Source organism: Aquarana catesbeiana, linkage group LG05 (genome assembly GCF_042186555.1).
Source record: "Aquarana catesbeiana isolate 2022-GZ linkage group LG05, ASM4218655v1, whole genome shotgun sequence".
Lineage (NCBI taxonomy): Eukaryota > Metazoa > Chordata > Amphibia > Anura > Ranidae > Aquarana > Aquarana catesbeiana.
The window spans coordinates 267,879,647-267,901,314 of record NC_133328.1 but is presented as its reverse complement, the minus strand read 5'-3'; the positions used below and the strand labels follow the sequence as shown (position 1 = coordinate 267,901,314).

The 21,668-nt window shown below is 42.4% G+C and overlaps 1 protein-coding gene across 4 annotated transcripts in view; it reads left to right on the top strand.

Moving 5' to 3' along the window:
- Nucleotides 1-6,752: 6,752 nt before the first annotated feature.
- The window catches only part of ICE1 (interactor of little elongation complex ELL subunit 1), a 467,878-nt gene continuing 452,962 nt past the window's right edge, over nucleotides 6,753-21,668 (top strand). For 2 of the 4 annotated variants that reach the window (XM_073630759.1, XM_073630756.1), the window contains exon 1: nucleotides 6,753-6,904. Coding sequence is in view for 1 of the 4 variants with exons in the window: in XM_073630758.1 (XP_073486859.1) it covers nucleotides 6,902-6,904 (3 nt within the window). In the remaining 3 variants the exon portion in view is untranslated. The remainder of the gene's footprint in view (nucleotides 6,905-21,668) is intronic. The other 2 variants (XM_073630758.1, XM_073630757.1) reach the window with 2 other exon arrangements.

Sequence of the window (21,668 nt, the reverse complement as noted above, 5' to 3'; positions counted from 1 at the left end):
TGGGGGGGTTTTGTGCCACCTGGGCTTTCCATGGCCTCCGAAACTGTGATAGGCAGTGAAGAGTGAAATCAAAAATTCACGCCCTTAGAAAGCCTGAAGGCGGTGCTTGGTTTTCGGGGTCCCGTATGCGGCTAGGCTCCCAAAAAGTCTCACACATGTGGTATCCCCGTACTCAGGAGAAGCAGCAGAATGTATTTTGGGGTGTAATTTCACATATTCCCATGGCATGTTTGAGCAATATATCATTTAGTGACAACTTTGTGCAAAAAAAAAAAAAAAAAATTTGTCTCTTTCCCGCAACTTGTGTCGCAATATAAAATATTCCATGGACTCGACATGCCTCTCAGCAAATAGCTTGGGGTGTCTACTTTCCAAAATGGGGTCATTTGGGGGGGTTTTGAACTGTCCTGGCATTTTATGCACAACATTTAGAAGCTTATGTCACACATCACCAACTCTTCTAACCACTTGAAGACAAAGCCCTTTCTGACACTCATTGTTTACATGAAAAAGTTATTTTTTTTTTGCAAAAAAATTACTTTGAACCCCCAAACATTATATATTTTTTTAAAGAAAATGCCCTACAGATTAAAATGGTGGGTGTTTCATTTTTTTTTTTTCACACAGTATTTGCGCAGCGATTTTTCAAACGCATTTTTTGGGGAAAAAACACACTTTTTTAAATTTTAATGCACTAAAACACACTATATTGCCCAAATGTTTGATGAAATAAAAAAGATGATCTTAGGCCGAGTACATGGATACCAAACATGACATGCTTTAAAATTGCGCACAAACGTGCAGTGGCAACAAAATAAATACATTTTTAAAAGCCTTTAAAAGTTACCACTTTAGATTTACAGAGGAGGTCTACTGCAAAAATTACTGCCCTCAATCTGACCTTCGCGGCGATACCTCACATGCATGGTGCAATTGCTGTTTACGTTTGACGACAGACCGCCGCTTGCGTTCGCCTTAGCGCGAGAGCAGGGGGCGACAGGGGTGCTTTTTTTTTTTTTTTTTTTTTTTTTTCTTTATTATTTTTTTTTGCTTTTTTATCTTATTTTTAAACTGTTCCTTTCATTTTTTTTTTTTTTTTTTTTTAATCATTTTTATTGTTATCTCGGGGAATGTAAATATCCCCTATGATAGCAATAGGTAGTGACAGGTACACTTTTTTGAAAAAATTGGGGTCTATTAGACCCTAGATCTCTCCTCTGCCCTCAAAGCATCTGATGACACCAAGATCGGTGTGATAAAATGCTTCCCCAATTTCCAAATGGCGCTATTTACATCCGTCGAAATCTAAGTCATAAAATGCTCGTAGCTTCCGGTTTCTTAGGCCATAGAGATGTTTGGAGCCACTCTGGTCTCTGATCAGCTCTATGGTCAGCTGGCTGAATCACCGGCTGCATTCTCAGGTTCCCTGTTGAGACAGGAGAGCCAGAGAAAAACACGGAAGACGGTGGGGGGGGTTGCTTTCCCTCCCACGGCTTGTAAAAGCAGTCTAGAGGCTAATTAGCCACTAGGATTGCTTTTACATGAAAGCCGACCGCTGGCTGAAAAGAATGATACCAAGATGATACCTAAACCTGCAGGCATCATTCTGGTATAACCATTCAAAGTCATGAATGGCGTACCTGAAGACAAAAAAATGGTTAACAATAAAGCACAGTAAACGGTAAAGTATAAAAAATTGCATACCTGAAAAGCAAACATGATAAAACATAATAACAATAAAACATTACAGAATAGAATACAGTAAAAAAGAGCAGAACAAGAGAGAGAGAATAGAGAGAGAGAGAACAATAAAACGACAACTATTTTTTTTTATTTTATATATATATTTTTTTTTTTTACACTTTTTTTGTAACTAACTTTTATAACTGTAACCGGTTCCAGGTTCGGGTCTCTCAAAATGCGATGGCATCTTGGGAGACCCTGTGAAAGTGTGCCTAGTCTGTGCAATGCTGTACCCTACGCTAATACTCAACTAATGAATGGTAGCGTTCAAAACATTCACCAATGCAAAGACCAGGATTGTCAGGACAGGAGGGACAATAATAGAGGGTGTCACGCCTATATTCGCGCTTGCTGCAGACACGACATCTTTTTTGGGGGTTCGTTGGGTAGGGGTACTCGGGAGGACATAAAGAAAATGCCTCTCATGCAGCCGACTGCATTTGGTTGGGGATGTGAATGGGGGAAGTACAGGCGCTGCAGAAGCGGTGGGTTCCCAATTAGGATTGGCGAATGCAGCAGGAAGGGCACTATGGGCACGACGGGCCTGTGTTTGTCTTCTTGGTGGCAGCGGGACACTACTTGTGCTTGCCACCTCACCAGCTTGAACTGCACTTATGGGACTCGCCACGTCACCAAGTGTTACTGCAGTGCTGGTTTGACTACGACCGGGGTGTACTAGGCCGCTGGCGCTTGCCAGTTCAATAAAAAGCTACCAAAAAAACTGTTAGCGATCGCAGGGATCAGTCCTGACTCTGCGAACGCTGCAGTTATGCGTTAAGTGTTTTGTAAGTGACAGTGATCGATCGATGCTGCACTTGGGTGGGCTGGGCCGGGCGGAGGGGCAAAATGCAGGTGCTAGCAGGTATCTGGGCTGATCCCGCTAACACTGCGTTTTTGGGAACCCTAAACTGCTGGGGACGCCAGTATAGATCTGATCGGATCAGATATTGATCCGTTCAGATACTATACCACTAAGGGAGGTGTACGGTGCGTGCGTGGGTGTTAGCGGTACTGGCGCTAATCTGACGCTGCTTGGGGCTGGTGCTTGCCAGTTCACCAAAATACTACCAAAAAAACTGTTAGCGATCGCAGGGATCAGGCCTGACTCTGCGAACGCTGCAGTTATGCATTTAGTGTTTTGTAAGTGTCAGTGATCGATCGATACTGCACTTGGGTGGGCTGGGCTGGGCCGGGCCGGAGGGGAAAAACGCAGGTGCTAGCAGGTATCTGGGCTGATCCCGCTAACACTGCGTTTTTGGGAACCCTAAACTGCTGGGGACGCCAGTATAGATCTGATCGGATCAGATATTGATCCGTTCAGATACTATACCACTAAGGGAGGTGTACGGTGCGTGCGTGGGTGTTAGCGGTACTGGCGCTAATCTGACGCTGCTTGGGGCTGGTGCTTGCCAGTTCACCAAAATACTACCAAAAAAACTGTTAGCGATCGCAGGGATCAGGCCTGACTCTGCGAACGCTGCAGTTATGCATTTAGTGTTTTGTAAGTGTCAGTGATCGATCGATACTGCACTTGGGTGGGCTGGGCTGGGCCGGGCGGAGGGGCAAAACGCAGGTGCTAGCAGATATCTGGGCTGATCCCGCTAACACTGCGTTTTTGGGAACCCTAAACTGCTGGGGACGCCAGTATAGATCTGATCGGATCAGATATTGATCCGATCAGATACTATACCACTAAGGGAGCTGTGCGGTGCGTGCGTGGGTGTTAGCGCTACTGGCGCTAACCTGACGCTGCCTGGGGCTGGTGCTTGCCAGTTCACCAAAATGCTACCAAAAAAACTGTTAGCGATCGCAGGGATCAGGCCTGACTCTGCGAACGCTGCAGTTATGCGTTTAGTGTTTTGTAAGTGACAGTGATCGATCGATACTGCACTTGGGTGGGCTGGGCGGAGGGGCAAAACGCAGGTGCTAGCAGGTATCTGGGCTGATCCCGCTAACACTGCGTTTTTGGGAACCCTAAACTGCTGGGGACGCTGGTATAGATCTGATCGGATCAGATATTGATCCGTACAGATACTATACCACTAAGGGAGGTGTATGCTGCGTGCGTGGGTGTTAGCGGTACTGGCGCTAATCTGACGCTGCCTGGGGCGACGCATATCACCGCCGGGCGATCAGGGGGCTAAACCTTTATTTGGTAATAAACGGCGGGTGCCCTGACACTATAAAAAATAAACAAACTAACCAGCGTCACCCGTAACAGTTATACGGTGATCAGTGGTGAAAGGGTTAACTAGGGGGCAATCAAGGGGTTAAAACATTTATTCGGTAGTATATGGGGGTCCCTGTCGCTATAAAACACTGACAGCGAACCTAAATATTTAGGTCCCTAACTAGCATCACCAGCGACACTAATACAGCGATCAGAAAAATGATCGCTTAGCGACACTGGTGACAGGGGGTGATCAAGGGGTTAAAACTTTATTAGGGGGGTATCCTAGACCTAAAGGGGGGTAATACTAACTGTCCCAACACTGTAACTGTCACAAACTGACACCAATGCAGTAATCAGAAAAAAAAAAACAAAAAAACAAAAAAACTGCTGGTGTCAGTTTGTGACGGGGGGGGGGGGGGGGGGGTGATTGGGGGGGGATCGGGGTGTTTTGTGTGCCTGGCATGTTCTACTGTGTTGTGTAGTGTTGGTGCACTCACATACCTGTCTTCTCTCCTCGGGCCGGAACGGAAATTACCGAGCCGAGGAGAGATGACATAATTTCCTTTGCTGCTGTTTAGCATACAGCAGCAAAGGAATGATGTGATTGGCCGGCGGCGATCGCGAGGTGGGGGCCACGAACGGATGGCCTCCCCCTCACCTCTGATCGCCGCTGGACAAAAGACGACCGCCTCGGGCACCGGGGGGGGTCCGATCGGACCCCCCACCCGCGGAAGGCAAATCACGTATATGTACGTGATTTTGCCTGTCCGTGCCACCTTGCCGACGTAAATCGGCGTGAGGCGGTCGTCAAGTGGTTAATAGAAATTTTGAGGTTTTATTTTTACACCCCTTACTGTCTACAATGTAGTGGACAAAGTAGAGTAAGAACCTAGAAAACTTTTGCCTGAATGTTTTCTTATATTTTATGAAGCCCCTAAGGGGGATGTTGGACTCTCTCCCTATGGGATTTGGTTTGGGAGTGTGTTACTCACTTGCTTATATTTTGTCTCAGCAGCTGAAGTCCTCCATTCGGATCTCACAGAGAACGTTGCTGATCTTTTAAGGTTTTTTTGACAAACTCATTTATGTGTTTTCTCCCCAATTCCAGATCCTAAAAGTTTGGAAGGATCTAAAACTAAAGCCAGGTGACTTGTGGATTGTTAAGAGACATTTATATATAAGGAAATGTTTGGAGACTCAATACAGCATCTATTTCATGTACAGTTTTTGCAAAACTTGAAGGAAAAGTCACCTGGATCCACACCAGACACTGCAAAAATTACTGAATTTAAGAAATCTCTGTGTTTGATTTGTTTCCCTCTTGTGATCACAGTCTAGGGTACTTTTTGATTCAATTACTTTAATTGTAAGGGATATATATATATATATATATATATTTGAAAAGTAGTTCAGCCATGTGTGAAGTCATATTTGTCTTTTGTACGTCTTCCATTTTATGTAGAATTGTCTGTGTTTACATATGCTGATAAGTCAGCATGCCAACAATTCAGCTAGAAGGCCATTCTGGCCACAGGAGTGTACAGACAGTACTCTGTAAATATGTCTTATCAATCATTTGTTTTTCACAATGAAAAGTCATTTTGTAATGAAAAAGTTGCTCAGCTATTATTTTCTCCACAATGGAGTTTTTTGCCTCTTTGGCCAGGACTACCTCCACCTAAGCGTGTGAAGGTTCCAGGTTAAAGGTTATAGCAGGTATGGTTAGTGATCAAAATATTGATCAAAAGAGGGGAGACTGTAATGGAAATTTGTAAGTTCTGTATATAATTGTATTGTATTTTGTATGTATTGCACACTGCCTTCACTGTGCACACAGCACTAATAATGTTTTCAGTAAATGTTTACATTCTTTCGAGTCCTGATTAGAATAAGCCTGCCTATGTAACGCCCCTTGTTACGATAAACCTACAATTGTAATATTTATGTGATACCTACGTAATCATGTGCATAAAAACCTTCAATTGCGTCATAATAAAATAATAAAGCAGAACAGTAATTTGGAAAGATGCGGAGCATATCTTTTGTGTCTGTTCCCTACTGCAGTAGTTATTATTAATTTGGAACCACTAATCAATATGAGGATAGGAGTTGCCTATCATCAATTTAACCGAGTCAATATGTTAAGTGTATACTACATAAAAAAATTGCGGTGTATTGCTTTGTACAGAGGTAATGAATTTAATGTACTACAAAAAAATTTAAATGGTGTGCGCTGCTAAAGTGTTCGGGTTTGGCTTGGCGAAAAGGTGGCACTGGCAACGCTAACCCTAATACAGGAAGTGTTACAGCCCAGATCACCAGGTGAAAACAGAGGGGGGAAAAGCCTAAAAAGAAAACTAATGCAGGCACTATATCTAAGCATTGGTAAAGTGCGATATATTACATGTTTTAGTTTTAATATCGCTTAGGATTTGCTTTATGGACCTGATCGGTGTGTTTTTGACACTTATGTTTTCTGAATGACCCCAAAGTGTTGATGAGAAGTCACACACATGAAAGAAGCATGTCACAGAATGCAGAAGCACCAAAACAAGTTTGCACGCGATTTTAGTGTAGCAGAACGCCAGAGAAAGAAGATAGTAGAAAGCGCCGACTCTGGTCAGGGCCTGGAGAAAAGCTGGTATGTTAGAACGTAGACACTTGGAAGCAGAACCACGTGAAATATTTTCCGTACTAATCACAGAGCCAGTAGCTCCCTACTCAGCGCTCTTCCTGACAACACACAATACTTCCGCTCAGAGCTGTAACAATCACTTCCTCCGCACTTTGAACCAGAAGGTCACATTGTACAGTCCTAGCGAAGTCACATGATTGTGATGCTTGAAACGCCCATTGGCTAGCCGTGAAGCAGTGGGCCGATCGCAACCAGGAAGTGTTTTGGAGAAGCGTCACTTCTTCCGGGACATGCTGTAGTACTGTGTTATTAGAACGATGCTTCTGCATTCCCTAATGTGCTGCAGCTAGATGGTAAGAACTATTCCCCTCCTTTGTGAACCTGTGTTCTGTTGCGCTTTTGTTACGTTTTATTGAATGCGCAGGAACGATAAATGTGTGTGTGTGTACGTGGGTTACACGAGCAATTTTCTTTTTATTATAGAAAGTGTATTTTACTTCATAAGGGAGCTGCGGTTGGGCAGGTTTCAAACACACAATATTAACTCAAAACCAAAAATTGTCATGTATTGCAGCTTACCATTCATGTGATGTAGAGTCTTTATTCGTTTTCTTTTTTTAGGCTTTTCCCCTCCCCCTATTTTCCCCTGGTGATCTGGCCGGTAACACATACTCTATATTAGAGAGACACCACTCTGGATGAATGAGCACAGGGGGCAGATTTGTATAGTAGCTGTGGCAGTTTGGGGAGGGGGTGTTACAAATTTTAGCAGATTTTACCACTTCAGCCCTGGAAGGATTTACCCCTCCCAATGACCAGGCCATTTTTTTGCAATACGACACTGCGTCGCTTTAACTGACAATTACGCGTTTGTGCGACGCTGTACCCAAATGAAATTGATCTCCTTTTCTTCCCAGAAATGGAGCTTACTTTTGGTGGTATTTCATCACCTCACCTCCTTTTTAGTTTTTGTGCTATAAACAAAAAGACTGACAATTTAGATATAGAATAAATATATATATATATATATATATTACATTTTTTTTTTTTTTTTTTTTACTTTCTGCTATAATATCCAAAAAAAAAATATATATTAGAAAAACTGGGCAGTCTGCCAAGAGCCAAAACATTCTTTATCAGTTGAACTTAAGTATAAACATTGTAACAATTTGTCAATGGAATAGACTTTGTGTGTAAGTGAAAAAAGTTTAAACACTAAATCTTTTCTCTGACATTTGTTGGTTTCAAGTTAAAATTAATTTTTTTGCTAGAAAATTACTGAGAATATATAATTTGTGCAAAGGTTATAGTGTCTACAAAATAGGGGAAAGAAGATTTATGGACTAGGGTGCGATCATGGGGTTAACTGTGTTGCATGGGTGTGTTCTAACAGTGTGGGGGAAGGGCTTACTGGGACAGCACAGAGATTGCTGTTCCTGATCACTAGGAACAGCAGATCTCCATGTTATCCCCTGTCAGAATGGGGATCCACCTTGTTTACATAGGCAGATCCCCGTTTTGCCTCTCTGTACCGCGATTGTGGGTGGCTGGCGGACATCGAGTGCGCGCATCCACTGTATCTATTGCATGAAGCGATGTACAGGTAGGCTGTTTTGCGCAATATAGCTGCCACAGTACTGTTGCTGGGCGGCAATAAAGTATACTAAGGGCAAACTCCCCATTCACCCCCCTCCTTCCTTCTTCCCTTTTCTTTTGGATAGAGTGGAGTGGGATTAGAATGCTTGGCAGTTTTTATTGCTGTCTGTGTCCCCATTAAGGGGATTCACCCTCTCTATTTGTCCTGCTTACCATTATCATTGAAAATGAAAGTAAAATAAAATCCCCCCCAATTTTTGATTGTCGTAAGAGAGGGGAAATCTTCCAATAGGGACACTAATTGTGGTGACCTAGGGGTCCCCAAGGAGTTCCCTTCATTTGCAAGAATTTCCCCTCACATCCTGTTTGGCTATGGCACAAGAAGTGAAGGAAAATCTCAACAATGGGACACAGAAAACTTAAAGGGGGTTATATCTCTCCCTTACTCTATCCAAAATGGCAAAAAAGCCTATAGTTCTACTTTAAATACAGTAACACATTGAGGCAGAACTCCAGCTAATATTTTATAGCAAACAGTTTTGACTTTTTGGGATAAAGGTTTTAAATAAATAAAAGCTGATCATTTTAAGCACCACTGTCAGTGTTAATGGTTTGTCTCTTCCCTGACAAGGTTTTCTATTGAAAAACAACAGACTTACTGGCTGGATCATCAGTTGAAAATAGAATAAAGCCTAAAAAATAGTAACAAGGGGTCAGTTAAATGGGTGGTTACTTCATGTGACTGGCAAAAAAAGAGATTTCAGCAGTATCTGGTCAGTTCAGACTGGTTTTGGTACCAGAGCCCATTTTGAGCAGCTTTCTGGGTTCTTATCAGTAGTTTTGTGTTGTCACATATCCAACAGTTTCGACTTCCCAGGAATTGAAACTAGACCAAAAAAAACAAAACACCTGGGGAAAGTAAAAAAAAAGTGCCTTGCAAAAGTTTTGTCTCACAACCTGGAATTAACATGGGTTGTTTAATTTTAATTTACAGAACATGTCCTCAACTTTTAAATATGGTTTGTTTTTTTTTGTTTTTTTTTGTTTTTTTTGTTTTTTTTTATTGTGAAGCAAACAACAAATAGGGCAAAATAACAGAAAAAGTCAATTTGCGCAACTATTCAACCCCCTAAAGTCAATACTTTGTAGAGCCACCTTTTGCGGCTATCACAGCCCCAAGTCTGGGATGTTTGCCCATTCCTCCTTGCAAAACTGCTCCAGCTCCTTCAAGTTGGATCGGTTGCGCTTGTGAACAGCAATCGTTAAGTCTGATCATGGATTTTCTATTGGATTGAGGTCTGGGCTTTGACTAGGCCATTGCAACACATTTACATGTTTCCCCTTAAACCATTCAAGTGTTGCTTTAGCAGTGTGTTTTGGGGTCATTGTCCTGCTGGAAGGTGAACCTCCGTCCTAGCCTCAAATCACACACAGAGTACAGGTTTTGCTCAAGAATATCCCTGTATTTAGCACCATCCATCTTTCCCTCAGCTCTGACCAGTTTCCCAGTCCTGACTGCTGAAAAACATCCCCACAGCATGATGCTGCCACCACCGTGTTTTACTGTGGGGATGGTGTTCTTTATGTGATGTGTTGGGTTTGCGCCAGACATAGCGTTTTCTTTGGCTAAAAAATTCAATTTTAGTCTTATCAGACCAGAGCACCTTCCTTCATACATTTTGGGAGTCTCCCACATGCCTTTTCGCAAAATCAAAATGTGCCATTTTGTTTTTTGCTGAAAGTAATGGCTTTCTTCTGGCCACTCTGCCATAAAGCCCAATTCTATGGAGCGTACGGCTCATTGTCATCCTATGTACAGATACTCCAGTCTCTGGTGTGGAACTCTGCAGCTCCTCCAGGGTTACCTTAGGTCTCTGTGCTGCCTCTCTGATTAATGCCCTCCTTGCCTGGTCCGTGAGTTTTGGTGTGCGGCCGTCTTAGTGGCAGGTTTGCTGTTGTGCCATGTTCTTTCCATTTGGTATGATAGATTTGATGGTGCTACTAGGGATCATCAAAGATTTGGATATTTTTTTTATAACCTAACCCTGACTTGTACTTCTCAACAACATTGTCCCTTACTTGTTTGGAGATTTCCTTGGTCTTCATGGCAGTGTTTGGTTAGTGGTGCCTCTTGCTAAGGTGTTGCAGCCCCTGCGGCCTTTCAAAAAGGTGTGTATATGTAATGACAGGTCATGTGACACTTAGATTGCACACAGGTGGACATCATTTCACTAATTATGTGACTTTTGAAGGTAATTGGTTGCTTTTTGTAGGCTTCATAACAAAGGGGGTGAATACATACGCACATGCCAATTATCAGTTTTTTATTTCTGAAAAATAATTTTATGTATATGTTTTTCTAATTTTACTTCACCAACTTAGACTATTGTGTTCTGATCCATCACATATATTTATCGGCGTATAACACGCACTTTTTTCCCCTTAAAATCAGGGGAAAATCATGGGTGCGTGTTTATACGCCGATCCCCCGCCGATTGTGCGGCTTTTGGCTGCTTTCGGCGGCTTTCGGCCATTCTTGGCAGCCCTCAGCAGCTTTCGGCGGCTCTAGCAGTCCCGTGTGAGCCGCCGAAAGCCAAGTGCGTCCGAGAGCCGCCGAGAATGGCCGAAAGCGTCCGAGAACGGCAGCGCCATTTTTAAACGCCATTGCAAACACAGTGCAAGGCAGATGGACACTGACAAGGCTGCAATGAGGGATACAGCTGCAATGAGGGACTACAGATGGACACTGACAAGGCTGCAATGGGGGACAAGGCTGCAATGAGGGACACTGACAAGGCTGCAATGGGGTGCGTGTTATACGCTGGCATGTGTTATACGCAGATAAACACGGTAATTCAGATTAAAAAAAAATTGAACTAAAGGCTGTAATGTAACAAAATAGGTAAAAAAGCCAAGGGGGTGAATACTTTTGTTAAGGCACTGTATACCGTATATAACTCAACATTATCAGACCCCTATAATTCTACTCCGTCATAAGCGGGCCAATGAGAGCTGGAGGTGTGACCGTGTAAATCCAGGAAGTGAATGGGCAACAGCTTCAGCTGCCCACAGTTAAAATGGTTGCAGCCAGACTCAGTGGAGGGAGATTTCTACAGGATATTTGGCAAGTACAGCATTACAGTATATATGAAATAATATGCAAAGTGGTTGGAGGGAAGCTTCAGAATGGCAAAGATGTTTTTATTACAAATTTTGTGAGTAGACTGCAGTTCCTCTTTAAACTCTGCAGAGCTCAGTGAAAGCTGATTGGAGGAAAGGGACACACCCCCTGCACACAGGAACAAAGCTGAGGCTGTCAATCACAGGCTGTGTGCTGGAGCTCCCTCCCCTGTCACCTTTTTACCTCTTGTTGTTGGGAAACTCTCTGTGGCTGCTTGTAAACCTACACAGCCCCCTGCCTTCACTTTATTAGAATTTCTGATTATTCCCTGTTGCATCTCTGGAACAGGAAATTAAACTGGTTTTAAACTTAAAACATTCTTAATGCTATCTCTACATTGGGGTAAAATATTTTTTTTTACCACTTGCTGTGCCCAGTTCTTTCCCTCAACACTTACCTGAGTCCTTCATCGATCCATTGCTGTGCCCAGGACGAACGGTGCATGCGCCGTACGGTACAGTACATAAACTGATTTTACGATCAGCTGTTGAGATGGCGCCTGCACACAAAAGCCGACAGAAGAAAATTTTCTGTCAGGTTGTGCCTCCTGCTCCCGAGGTGTGTTCTTGTCGGTGAGAGGCGGATTTGTACATGTTGGGGGCAGATTTATAAATGATGGCCAGTGCTGCAAAGATGGGGCGGAATTTTTAAAGATGGCCAGTGCTGCAAAACAAAACTTTTTCTGCTATTCTTCCTGGACGATTGCGTGGCATGTTTTGTCAACTGAAGGGCGGGTTTTTCTATGTTGATGGGCGGGTTTGCAGGCTGTATTTAGCTAGCTAACACAAGATATTTGCCACAGTATCAGTGCCGATTTTGATGTTGTGTTGCAGCTTAATTGCAAGACCCTCTAATTTGCAAATAGTTTCAAAAAGACTTTTTTTTTTTTTTTTCGCCACTGGCCATCTTTAAAAATTCCACCCCCATCTTTGCAGCACAGGCCATCATTTATAAATCCGCCCCTCACCAACATGAACACGCCTCGGGAGCGCGAGGCACAATCCGACAGAAAATTTTCTTCCGCTGGCTATTGTGCACAGGCGCTATCACAACAGCTAATCGTAAAATCAGCTGTTGTGCTATTTCGTAACGCGCATGCGCAGTGCAACCCTGACACTTTTGAATAGTGGGCACTATCGGACAGAACACTGGGCCGAATCTCTTCTCTCCCATCGCTCTGATCTCACAGGCTTCACTAAAAGCAGTGGGAGCCATTGGCTCCTGCTACTGTCAGTCAAATCCTGGAGGAGGAAATGGGGAGTGGGGCTGATCCACGCTGTGTCGCTCAGTAGTGCACCTGAACAGCACACAGCTTGCTATGGGGGGGCAGACACAGAAGAGGAGGAGTGGACTGCACCAGCAGAGGACCCAAGAAGAGTAGGTAAGGGGCTGCTCTGTACAATATTATTGCACAAAGCAGGTAAGTATAACATGTTGTGACAGGACGAGCCCATGCCACGGTCTAAAATGTCTGTCTAGGTCAGATTTTTCAGGAAAAATTTCACACTAATGGTGCAGGTGTTTGCTGGGTTCATAGTAGAGCCAGGTTTAGTGGTCAGTGCGTGAAGGTAGCAGTGAGAGGTGCATGTCTGCACCAAGCTGACTAGGTCGGGACAGACCGAGGCTCAAACCTGTGAAGGATGTAGCAGCTGGGAGCTGCTGGGTAAGAAGCCAAGCTGACGGAGGTACAGAGTTTTGTCCATGAGCACTTGGACTGTGGTTGACGGCCAGGAGGACCAAGGCATGGGGACCGAGCCACAGGGCTGATAAAGAGGCAGGAGGTTGAATCCTGTGTTTTGTTCGTATTGATGGTGAGAACACCCTGCGTGGGACGATATTCATGTGTGAATTTTTGCTTTCTTTTGTATAAAAGTGGGCAGAAAAAGCCCTGTAATGTACTTCTGGCCTGGAGTAAACTCACTCTTTTGCACTACCAATGAACTACAAAACCCTCCAAGTTGTCACAATGTTTATTATTTTAATTAATTAATTGTCTTTTCAACCGCTTTCAAGAGGAATTTCACCCTACCTAGCTTTAACCCTTTCATGACTAAGCCTATTTTTGAAATTTGGTGTTTAAAAGTTAAAATCCATATTTTTTGCTAGAAAATTACTTAGAACCCCCAAACATTATATATATATATATATATATATATATATATTTAGCAGAGAATCTAGAGAATAAAATGACGATTGTTGCAATATTTTTTTATCACACGGTATTTGTGCAGCGGTGTTTTAAACGCAAATTTTTGGAAAAGTGACACTTTCATGAATTTTAAAAAATCCAAACAGTAAAGTTACCCCAATTTTTTTGTATAATGTGAAAGATGATGTTACGCCGAGTAAATAGATACCAAACATGTCACCCTTTATAATTGCACGAACTACGGTACCTTTGAATTTCCATAGGCGACGCTTTAAAAATTTTTTACGGTTACCAGATTTGAGCTACAGAGGAGGTCTAGGGCTAGAATTATTGCTCTCGCTCTGACGATCGCGGCGATACCTCACATGTGTGGTTTGAACACCGTTTACATATGCGGGCGCGACTTCAGTATGCGTTTTCTTCGCTGCGCGAGCTCGCGGGGACAGGGGCACTTTAAAAAAAAATTTTTTTTTTTTTTATTTATTTTATTTATTTTTGTACTTTATAAATTGTGTTTAAAATTTTTTTTTTTTTTTTTACTTTTATTGCTGTCACAAGCAATGTAAACATCCCTTGTGACAGTAATATGTGGTGACAGGTACTCTTTATGGAGGGATGGGGGGTCTAAAAGACCCCCCATCCCTCCTTTACACTTCAAAGTATTCAGATCGCCGAAAACGGCGATTCTGAATACTGTGTACTTTTTTAAATTCGGCGCCATTGGCAGCCGAGTAAACGGGAAGTGACGTCATGACGTCGCTTCCGCGTTTACAGCAAGAAGACTGGAACGAAGCCGCTCGCAGCTTCGTTCCAGTCCGCCCCCTACAGGTAAGCCTTATTATAGGCTTACCTGTAGCACAAAGTGGTCTGTAAGGGTTTACAACCACTTTAATCAGGTTGTATTATGACTCTCACATTTTTGTATCATCTGTTGGTGTGCATTTGAAGGTATAACTCTATATGTAGTTCGGTCCATATATATTTGGACACAGGCACAATTTTCATACTTTTTGGCTCTGTATGCCACCAGAATAAAATTTAAAACGAAACAATCCAAATGAATTTGAAGTGCAGACTTTCAGCTTTAATTCAAGGGGTTGAATGTAAATTTCAAGTACAAATTTTAGGAACTGCAATCATTTTTATACAGTCCCCCACCCATTTTTAGGGGCTCAAATGTAATTGGACAAATGAATATATTCATAAATAAAATGTTAATTTTTAATATTTTGTTGAGAATCCTTTACTGGCAATGACTGCCTAAAGTTTGGAACCCATGGACATTACCAAAGACTGGGTTTCCTCCTTTCTGATGTTTTGTCAGGCTCTAACTGCAGCTGTCTTCAGTTGTTCTTTGTGGGCTTTTCTGCCTTTAGCTTTGCCTTCAGCAAGTGAAATGCATGCTCAATTGGGTTAAGATCAGGTGATTGACTCAGCCATTGCAGAATATTCCACTTATTTTCCTTCAAAAGCTCCTGGGTTGCTTTTGCAGTGTGTTTTGGATCATTGTCCATCTGTACTGTGAAGTGCCGTCCAATCAACCTTGGTTGCATTAGGCTGAATCTGGGCTGACAGGATATCTCTAAACACTGCAGAAATCATCTGACTGCTTCTGTCTTATTTCACATCATCAATAAACGCCAATGACCCAGTTTCACTGGAAGCCATACATGCCCATGCCATCACACTGCCTCCACCATGTTTTACAGATGACGTTGTGTGCTTCGGATCATAAGCTGTTCCAAGCCTTCTCCACACTTTTTTTCTTTCTTCCCACCATTCTGGTACAGATTAGTGGTTGTAAACCCTTTTACAACCACTTTTCGTTACAGGTAAACCTATAATGCTTACCTGTAGCTACCATGGATATCACCTAAACCTGCACGATTTAGGAGACATCCCCCATATCAGCATGTGCCGATGTCATGGGCACATGCGCACTGAAGCAACAGCTCGTTCATGCTGTTGCTTCAGCTGACGTGCCGTTACCTGTGGCTCCCGCACGCATGCGCGGGAGTGACGTCATCGTGGCTCCGGCCAATCACAGCATCGGAGCCTGTGATACCTGGAAATAACTCCGGGAGACATGTCGCCGGGCAGAGCAGTGTGCCGGGACTGCTGCGGGGGCTTTGACCTAAGGTGAGTATTTCATAATGAGCTTGAGCTGGCCATTTCTGCGATTCTATGTATACCGTGCAGAGCCGAGCTGTCAAGAAAAAAAAAAAAGCAGGCAAATGTTTATCAACATTCCTCAGCGCTGAGGGATGGAGAAGAGATACAAAGTTAACATTTAGTTCTTAAAAAAAAAAAAAAAAAAAAAAAAAAAAAAGATCAAAGCAATGAACTTCAATCTGTAAATGAGGTCAGTTTAACCACATAAAGGGGTTGTAAATGCAAAAGTGTTGTGTGTGTTTTTTTTTTTTTTTTTTTTTTTTTTTTTTTTTTTTTTTTTTTTCATCAAGCTAAAAAACCTTGTGTGTAGCAGCCACCCCAGCACCCTCCTAATTACTTACCTGGGCCCCATCTCTCCCCAGCGATGTCCACGAGTGTCTAAACCATCCAGGCCACTCCTCCTGATTGGCTAAGACACAGCAGTGGCGCCATTGACTCCCGCGGCTGTCAATCAAAGTCAACCACTCAGGGATGGAGGGGTCGGGGTTCCATGTCTGAATGGACACATGGAGCTGTGATGCGGCTCCAGTGCCTCCATAGGAAGCTGCTGACTGTGGGGGCACTCGATAGAAGGGAGGGGCCAGGATCAGCAAAGAGAGACCTGAGAAGAGGAGGATCTGGGATGCTCTGTGCAAAACCAAGTGCACAGAGGAGGTAAGTATAACATGCCGTGCTTTTTAAAAAAAAAAAAAAAAAAAAAAAAATTTAGTATCTCTTTAAAGACTGAACCTTTTTCTGACACTTGTTGCTTACAGGTTAACATCAGTATTTTTTGCTAGAAAATTGCTTAGAGCCCCCAAACGTGTGTGTATGTATATGTGTGTGAGACCCTAGAGAAAAAAATGGCGGTCTTTACAAAATTTTATGTCACACTGTATTTGCGCAGCAGCCTTTCATACGCAATTTTTTTTTTTTTTTTGGGGGGGGGGGGATACACATCACTGAATCAAAAAAACTGAACAGTAAGGTTAGCCCAATTGTTATTTGAAAGATGTTCTGCCGTGAGAATCTACCTTTTTAGATAGGTGCTAGTGTAGTGTTTTTTTGTGTATACTGCCAGTGCAGGTAAATTTAGGCATGCCTAGCTGTAAGCTAGGCCTGTTTGTTTTGTTCTGGGGGCAGGGGAGTGGTTTTAGTGTAGCAGCAGGTGACTGACATGTGCCTCAGCTCTTGGGCGCCGCCTCTGTTTCCAGGGAGAAGGTTCTAGAAACTGGGCAGGGCAGAGAGCTGGAGTGACATGGGGTGCATGTGGGAGCCTTGATCAATCCCCAACTAGGATTGGCAGGGGGCAGGAGATATATATATAGATAGATAGATAGATAGATAGATAGATAGATAGATAGATAGATATAGATATAGATAGATAGATATAGATAGATATATATATAGATAGATAGATATAGATAGATATATATATATATATATATATATATATATATATATATATATATATATATATATATATATATATATATATATATATATATATATATATATATATATATATATATATATATATATATATACCATGGTCAGTCTGCTGTGGGAGGAGTTGTCGGGTGGATGAACTGAATAATGGAGTGTTAGACTGTCGTGGTCTGGGGGGGGGGGGTGTACCTCAGATCAGGAGCTGAGAGGGAGCCTCTCTCTACACGGTCATTGAGAGGTGTCCTGGAGCAGGAAAGAGGACCGTTGGGAGAACGTCCAGGCAAGTCATTCAGGAGGGATCAATGCTGGGGTCGGTGAGTGGAAAGCTCTGGAAGAGACATGCCAGGAGTTGGGAGTAGAACCAGGGGGAGAGACTGTGGGGTTGTTGTGAAGTCGGGTCGTTGCAGCCAGGAGGGCTGGCAGGATTTGCATCGGACATGCTGGGATCAGTAGTCCACTAAGTATCAGTTAACACATTTTATCTTCTTCCTCTAAAATGGTTGCTACCACAAAGGGGACTGCAAACCCCTGCCGGTAATATACCACCAGGTAAATGTTAGGACTTACTCAGAGTGAACAAAGGCAACTATATGGGAAGCCCACAAAGCTTTCATTAGGGGAAAGTTGATCTCTATTGGGGCAAGAAAAAAAGGAGAGTAAATACTATGGGGAAAAAATGGTCAAAGAAATATATGAATTAGAACAAAGGTATAAAAAGCAAGTGGAAGTCTAAACCCATCAGGTTTTAATCATAAAAAGAGATCAACTAAAAGATTGATGGAACAGGAACCAAGAAAGGTATTTAACAGAGTGATAAAGGAGAGCTACAAATGGGGAAATAAACCAGGGAAACACCTTGCAAAAATTCTAAGGACTAAGAAGACTTTAAATTGTATAGAAAGGATAAAAAACGAGAGAGGAGAAATGGTGTATAAAACAACTGATGTCGCAAAGGCTTTTCAAACATACTACAGTGCATTATACTCGATCAGAAACAGAGACACAAAAGGAAGAAGAAATAAGAAAAATAAAAATACAAGGCTACAGTAAAACCTTGGTTTGAGAGCGTTTTGAAAGACTAGCAAAATTTTTAAATAAATTTTGACTTGATATACAAGCGATGTCTTGATATACAATTAGTGTCACGTCACAACTGAGTATAAAAGAGAGGAGAGGTGCCTCTAAGTGTAGCAATATGGTTAAATTTTAATGAAGGTACATTTACCAACTCGCATGGTTGATGATCAAAAGAGGCAAATCTAAGTATGCAGGCATCCTGGGTAAAGCTGTCCACAGTCATAGACCATCCACTACACCACCATCGAGGTCATCCCTTCCACGAGCGCTTCAAGCCTCGCTCTCAGATCGCTCTACTGCAGGGTAGTCTTCCTGGTCACGATTGCAGACTGACAGCGGTGAGAGCCAGAGGTGAGTAGGGCGGTCTATGTTGACAGCTTTACCCCGGATTCCTGCATACTTAGATGTGCCTCTTTTAATCATCAGCCATGTGAGTTGCTAAATGTTGTACCTTTCTTAAATGCAACCATATTGCTACACTTAGAGGTGACTCTCTTCTCTTTTATACTTTGCAACTCCTGATGGATTTTGCTTCTAATCCCTTTGTGAATGGACATTTTATGATTACACAACCTATCACATTGCTGTAACCTTTTTATATGGACTATAGACTGAAGGACTTATGAATAAATGGTTGTGGAAGGAATCATCTGAGTTTCCATTATTTCTTATGGGAAAATTTTCTTTGATATAAGAGTGCTTTGGATTACAAGCATGTTTCTGGAAAAAATTATGCTCGCAATCCAAGGTTTTTCTGTACCTAATAGACGCCAAACTAATAAAAATACCAGTAGGCAGATTGAAGGAACTAGATGAACCAATTACACAAGATGAAATTAGAAAGGCATTGAAGGAAATATCTATAGGGAAAAGCCCAGGACCCGATTGGTTTACGATTTAAATACTATAAAAAATTCCAAAATCAATTAATACCAAAATTGTGCAACTATCTGAACAAAATAGGGGCAAATGAAGAAATAAGAGTCATTACTAGCCCATATTACAATAATACCCAAAGAGCTAAAGGATAAAACTGTCTGTTCTAATTATAGGCCCATAGTGTTGCTGAACGGCGATACAAAGTTTTTATATGCAAAAATTCTGGCATCGAGACTAAAAAAATGTGATGCACGCAGACCAAACAGGGTTTGTACCTGGTAGAGAAGGCAGGGATAATAGTATAAGAACAATGTTAATGCTGCGAAAGGGAAAAAACCCCAGCGCTACTTCTGTCAATTGACGCAGAGAAAGCATTTGACAGGGTAGACTGGGGATTTATGATGGACACGCTCCAACATCTAGGATTGGTACCTAAAATTATGTGTTGGATTAAAAATCTATACAGTGGCCCTATGGCGATGGTGAGGGTTAAAGTGGGGGTCCACCCACACTGCCAAAAAAAAAAAAAAAAATATTAAAAGCCAGCAGCTACAAATACTGCAGCTGCTGACTTTTAATACATGGCCCCTTACCTGTCCCAGGGTCCAGCGATGTCGGCAGTTGACGCCGAGAACCCGCTCGGTTCTCGGCAGCTGCCGCCGCCATCCTATGTGAGGAAATCAGGAAGTGAAGCGTTGCGGCTTCACTTCCCGGTTCCCTACTGCGCATGCGCGAGTCGCGCTGCGCGTCCCAAGTGGTCCCCGCTCTCTCCTGGGAGCTGTGTGTTTCCCAGGAGACAGCGCGGTGGGGACGGGAAGAGGCGTAGACTCCCATGGGAGTCTATGCCGGAAGTGGGTGCAAATACCTGTCTTAGACAGGTATCTGCACCCCCCTCCCCCCTGAAAGGTGCCAAATGTGACGCCGGAGGGGGGGAGGGTTCTGAAAAGCGGAAGTTCCATTTTTGTGTGGAACTCCGCTTTAAGTGAGAAGTGGAAGTATTTTGCTGCCTTTTAAAATGTTCAGTGGAACAAGACAAAGGTGCCTGCTCTTGCCACTCCTGTATATACTGTCATTAGAACCATTTCTGGCAACTTTGCAGAATAGTGACGATGTAGGAGGGGCGAGAGTGGGAGAGGGCGAACATAATGTGGCCGCATACGCAGATGATATGTAATTGTATGTAACCAAACCAAGGGTGACACTGCCAAATATAATTAGAGAAATAAAAAAAATATGGGAAACTCTTGAATTTTAAGATTAATCCCATAAAAACAAATACTAAATATAAGCGTAGAGAAAAAAAAAAAACTTGCACTACAAAGGGAATTCCCATTCACATGGGTGGGAAGAGAACTATCATACTTAAGCTTAAGGAATTAAGCTGATGCCTGCATTAGAAAAGTTATACTTGGCTAATTATATCCCATTACTGAATGAGATCAAAACGGAATTTAAGAAAATTTAGTTGAGACCTCTCCTGAATGGGAAGGATAAATATGTTAAAAATGGTGATCCTTCCAAAACAAAAAAAAAAAAAAATCATATATATAATTTTCTCAAAAATAAAAAGCCGAGAGTAAAATTCGCATTATTCATCAGAAAAGAAAAAACACGGAGGTTTAGCAGCACCAGACATAAATGGATACTATAAAGCAGTTATTTCACGAATGGTAGAATGGGTGAGCGAGGAAAAAGTGGGTTAAGATTGAAAACACTTTAAGCAGGACATTACTGCACAAAAATATATGGGTACCACGGAAGCATAGAACACTAGACCAAGAAGCACATGACCTGACTAGAAATGTATTTAAAATATGGGATTTAATTAATCGACTGAGAAAATGGATATAAAATTCACTAGGGATGCACCGAAATTTGGGCCTCCGAAACATATCGGCCGAAAATGGCCCTTTCGGCAAAAAGCTGAAAAGAATTCTTGCCGATACGGGCGCCGAAAATCGTGCATGAGCACTCGAGGCGGCAGAACCAGCAGGTGATGTCACTCGTTGTGTGGGTGGCGTGCATGTTCCTCGCGGTTAAGACGCCGCACTCGTAAGCATGTTCCCTGCTGAGACGCTTGCACCTTCCCTGCGGACGCTCCTCGTGCTTGTGAGACGATGCTGGGACCTGAGGCGCTGCTGGGAAGCAAGAGACGGCTTTATAGAGGGCTGCACATAGCATACTCAAGTACAAGAGTGGGCACTGTCACTCCTGGATGGCTACCATTACTATTCGCCGGTGAGCATTGCTGCTTTTGCCTTCTTAAACTGACAGAAACAAACTAGTAATTTTATTTCTTGATTATTTTATTATAGTATTAGTCTAGTACTGACTATTTAAAATAACTGTGTCTGCACTGCAGTACGTCTGATCTGATTTGTAGCAAAAAAATTATATAATTGAACTGACTGAGTGATTAAATATGATTTGAAATGGAATGTAATGGATTTGCAAACTGCAAGCTATTTTTTTTTTTTTTTTTTTTAAGCTATTCTGTAGTATACAGTATAAAATTCATGCGCTTGCTGTTATTGAATGTGTCACTTTGACAGCGTAGTATAAGTTATACAGTACTGACATGACAGTATGCAATAAATATATATTAATAATTATATTTATTGCGTACAGTCATGTT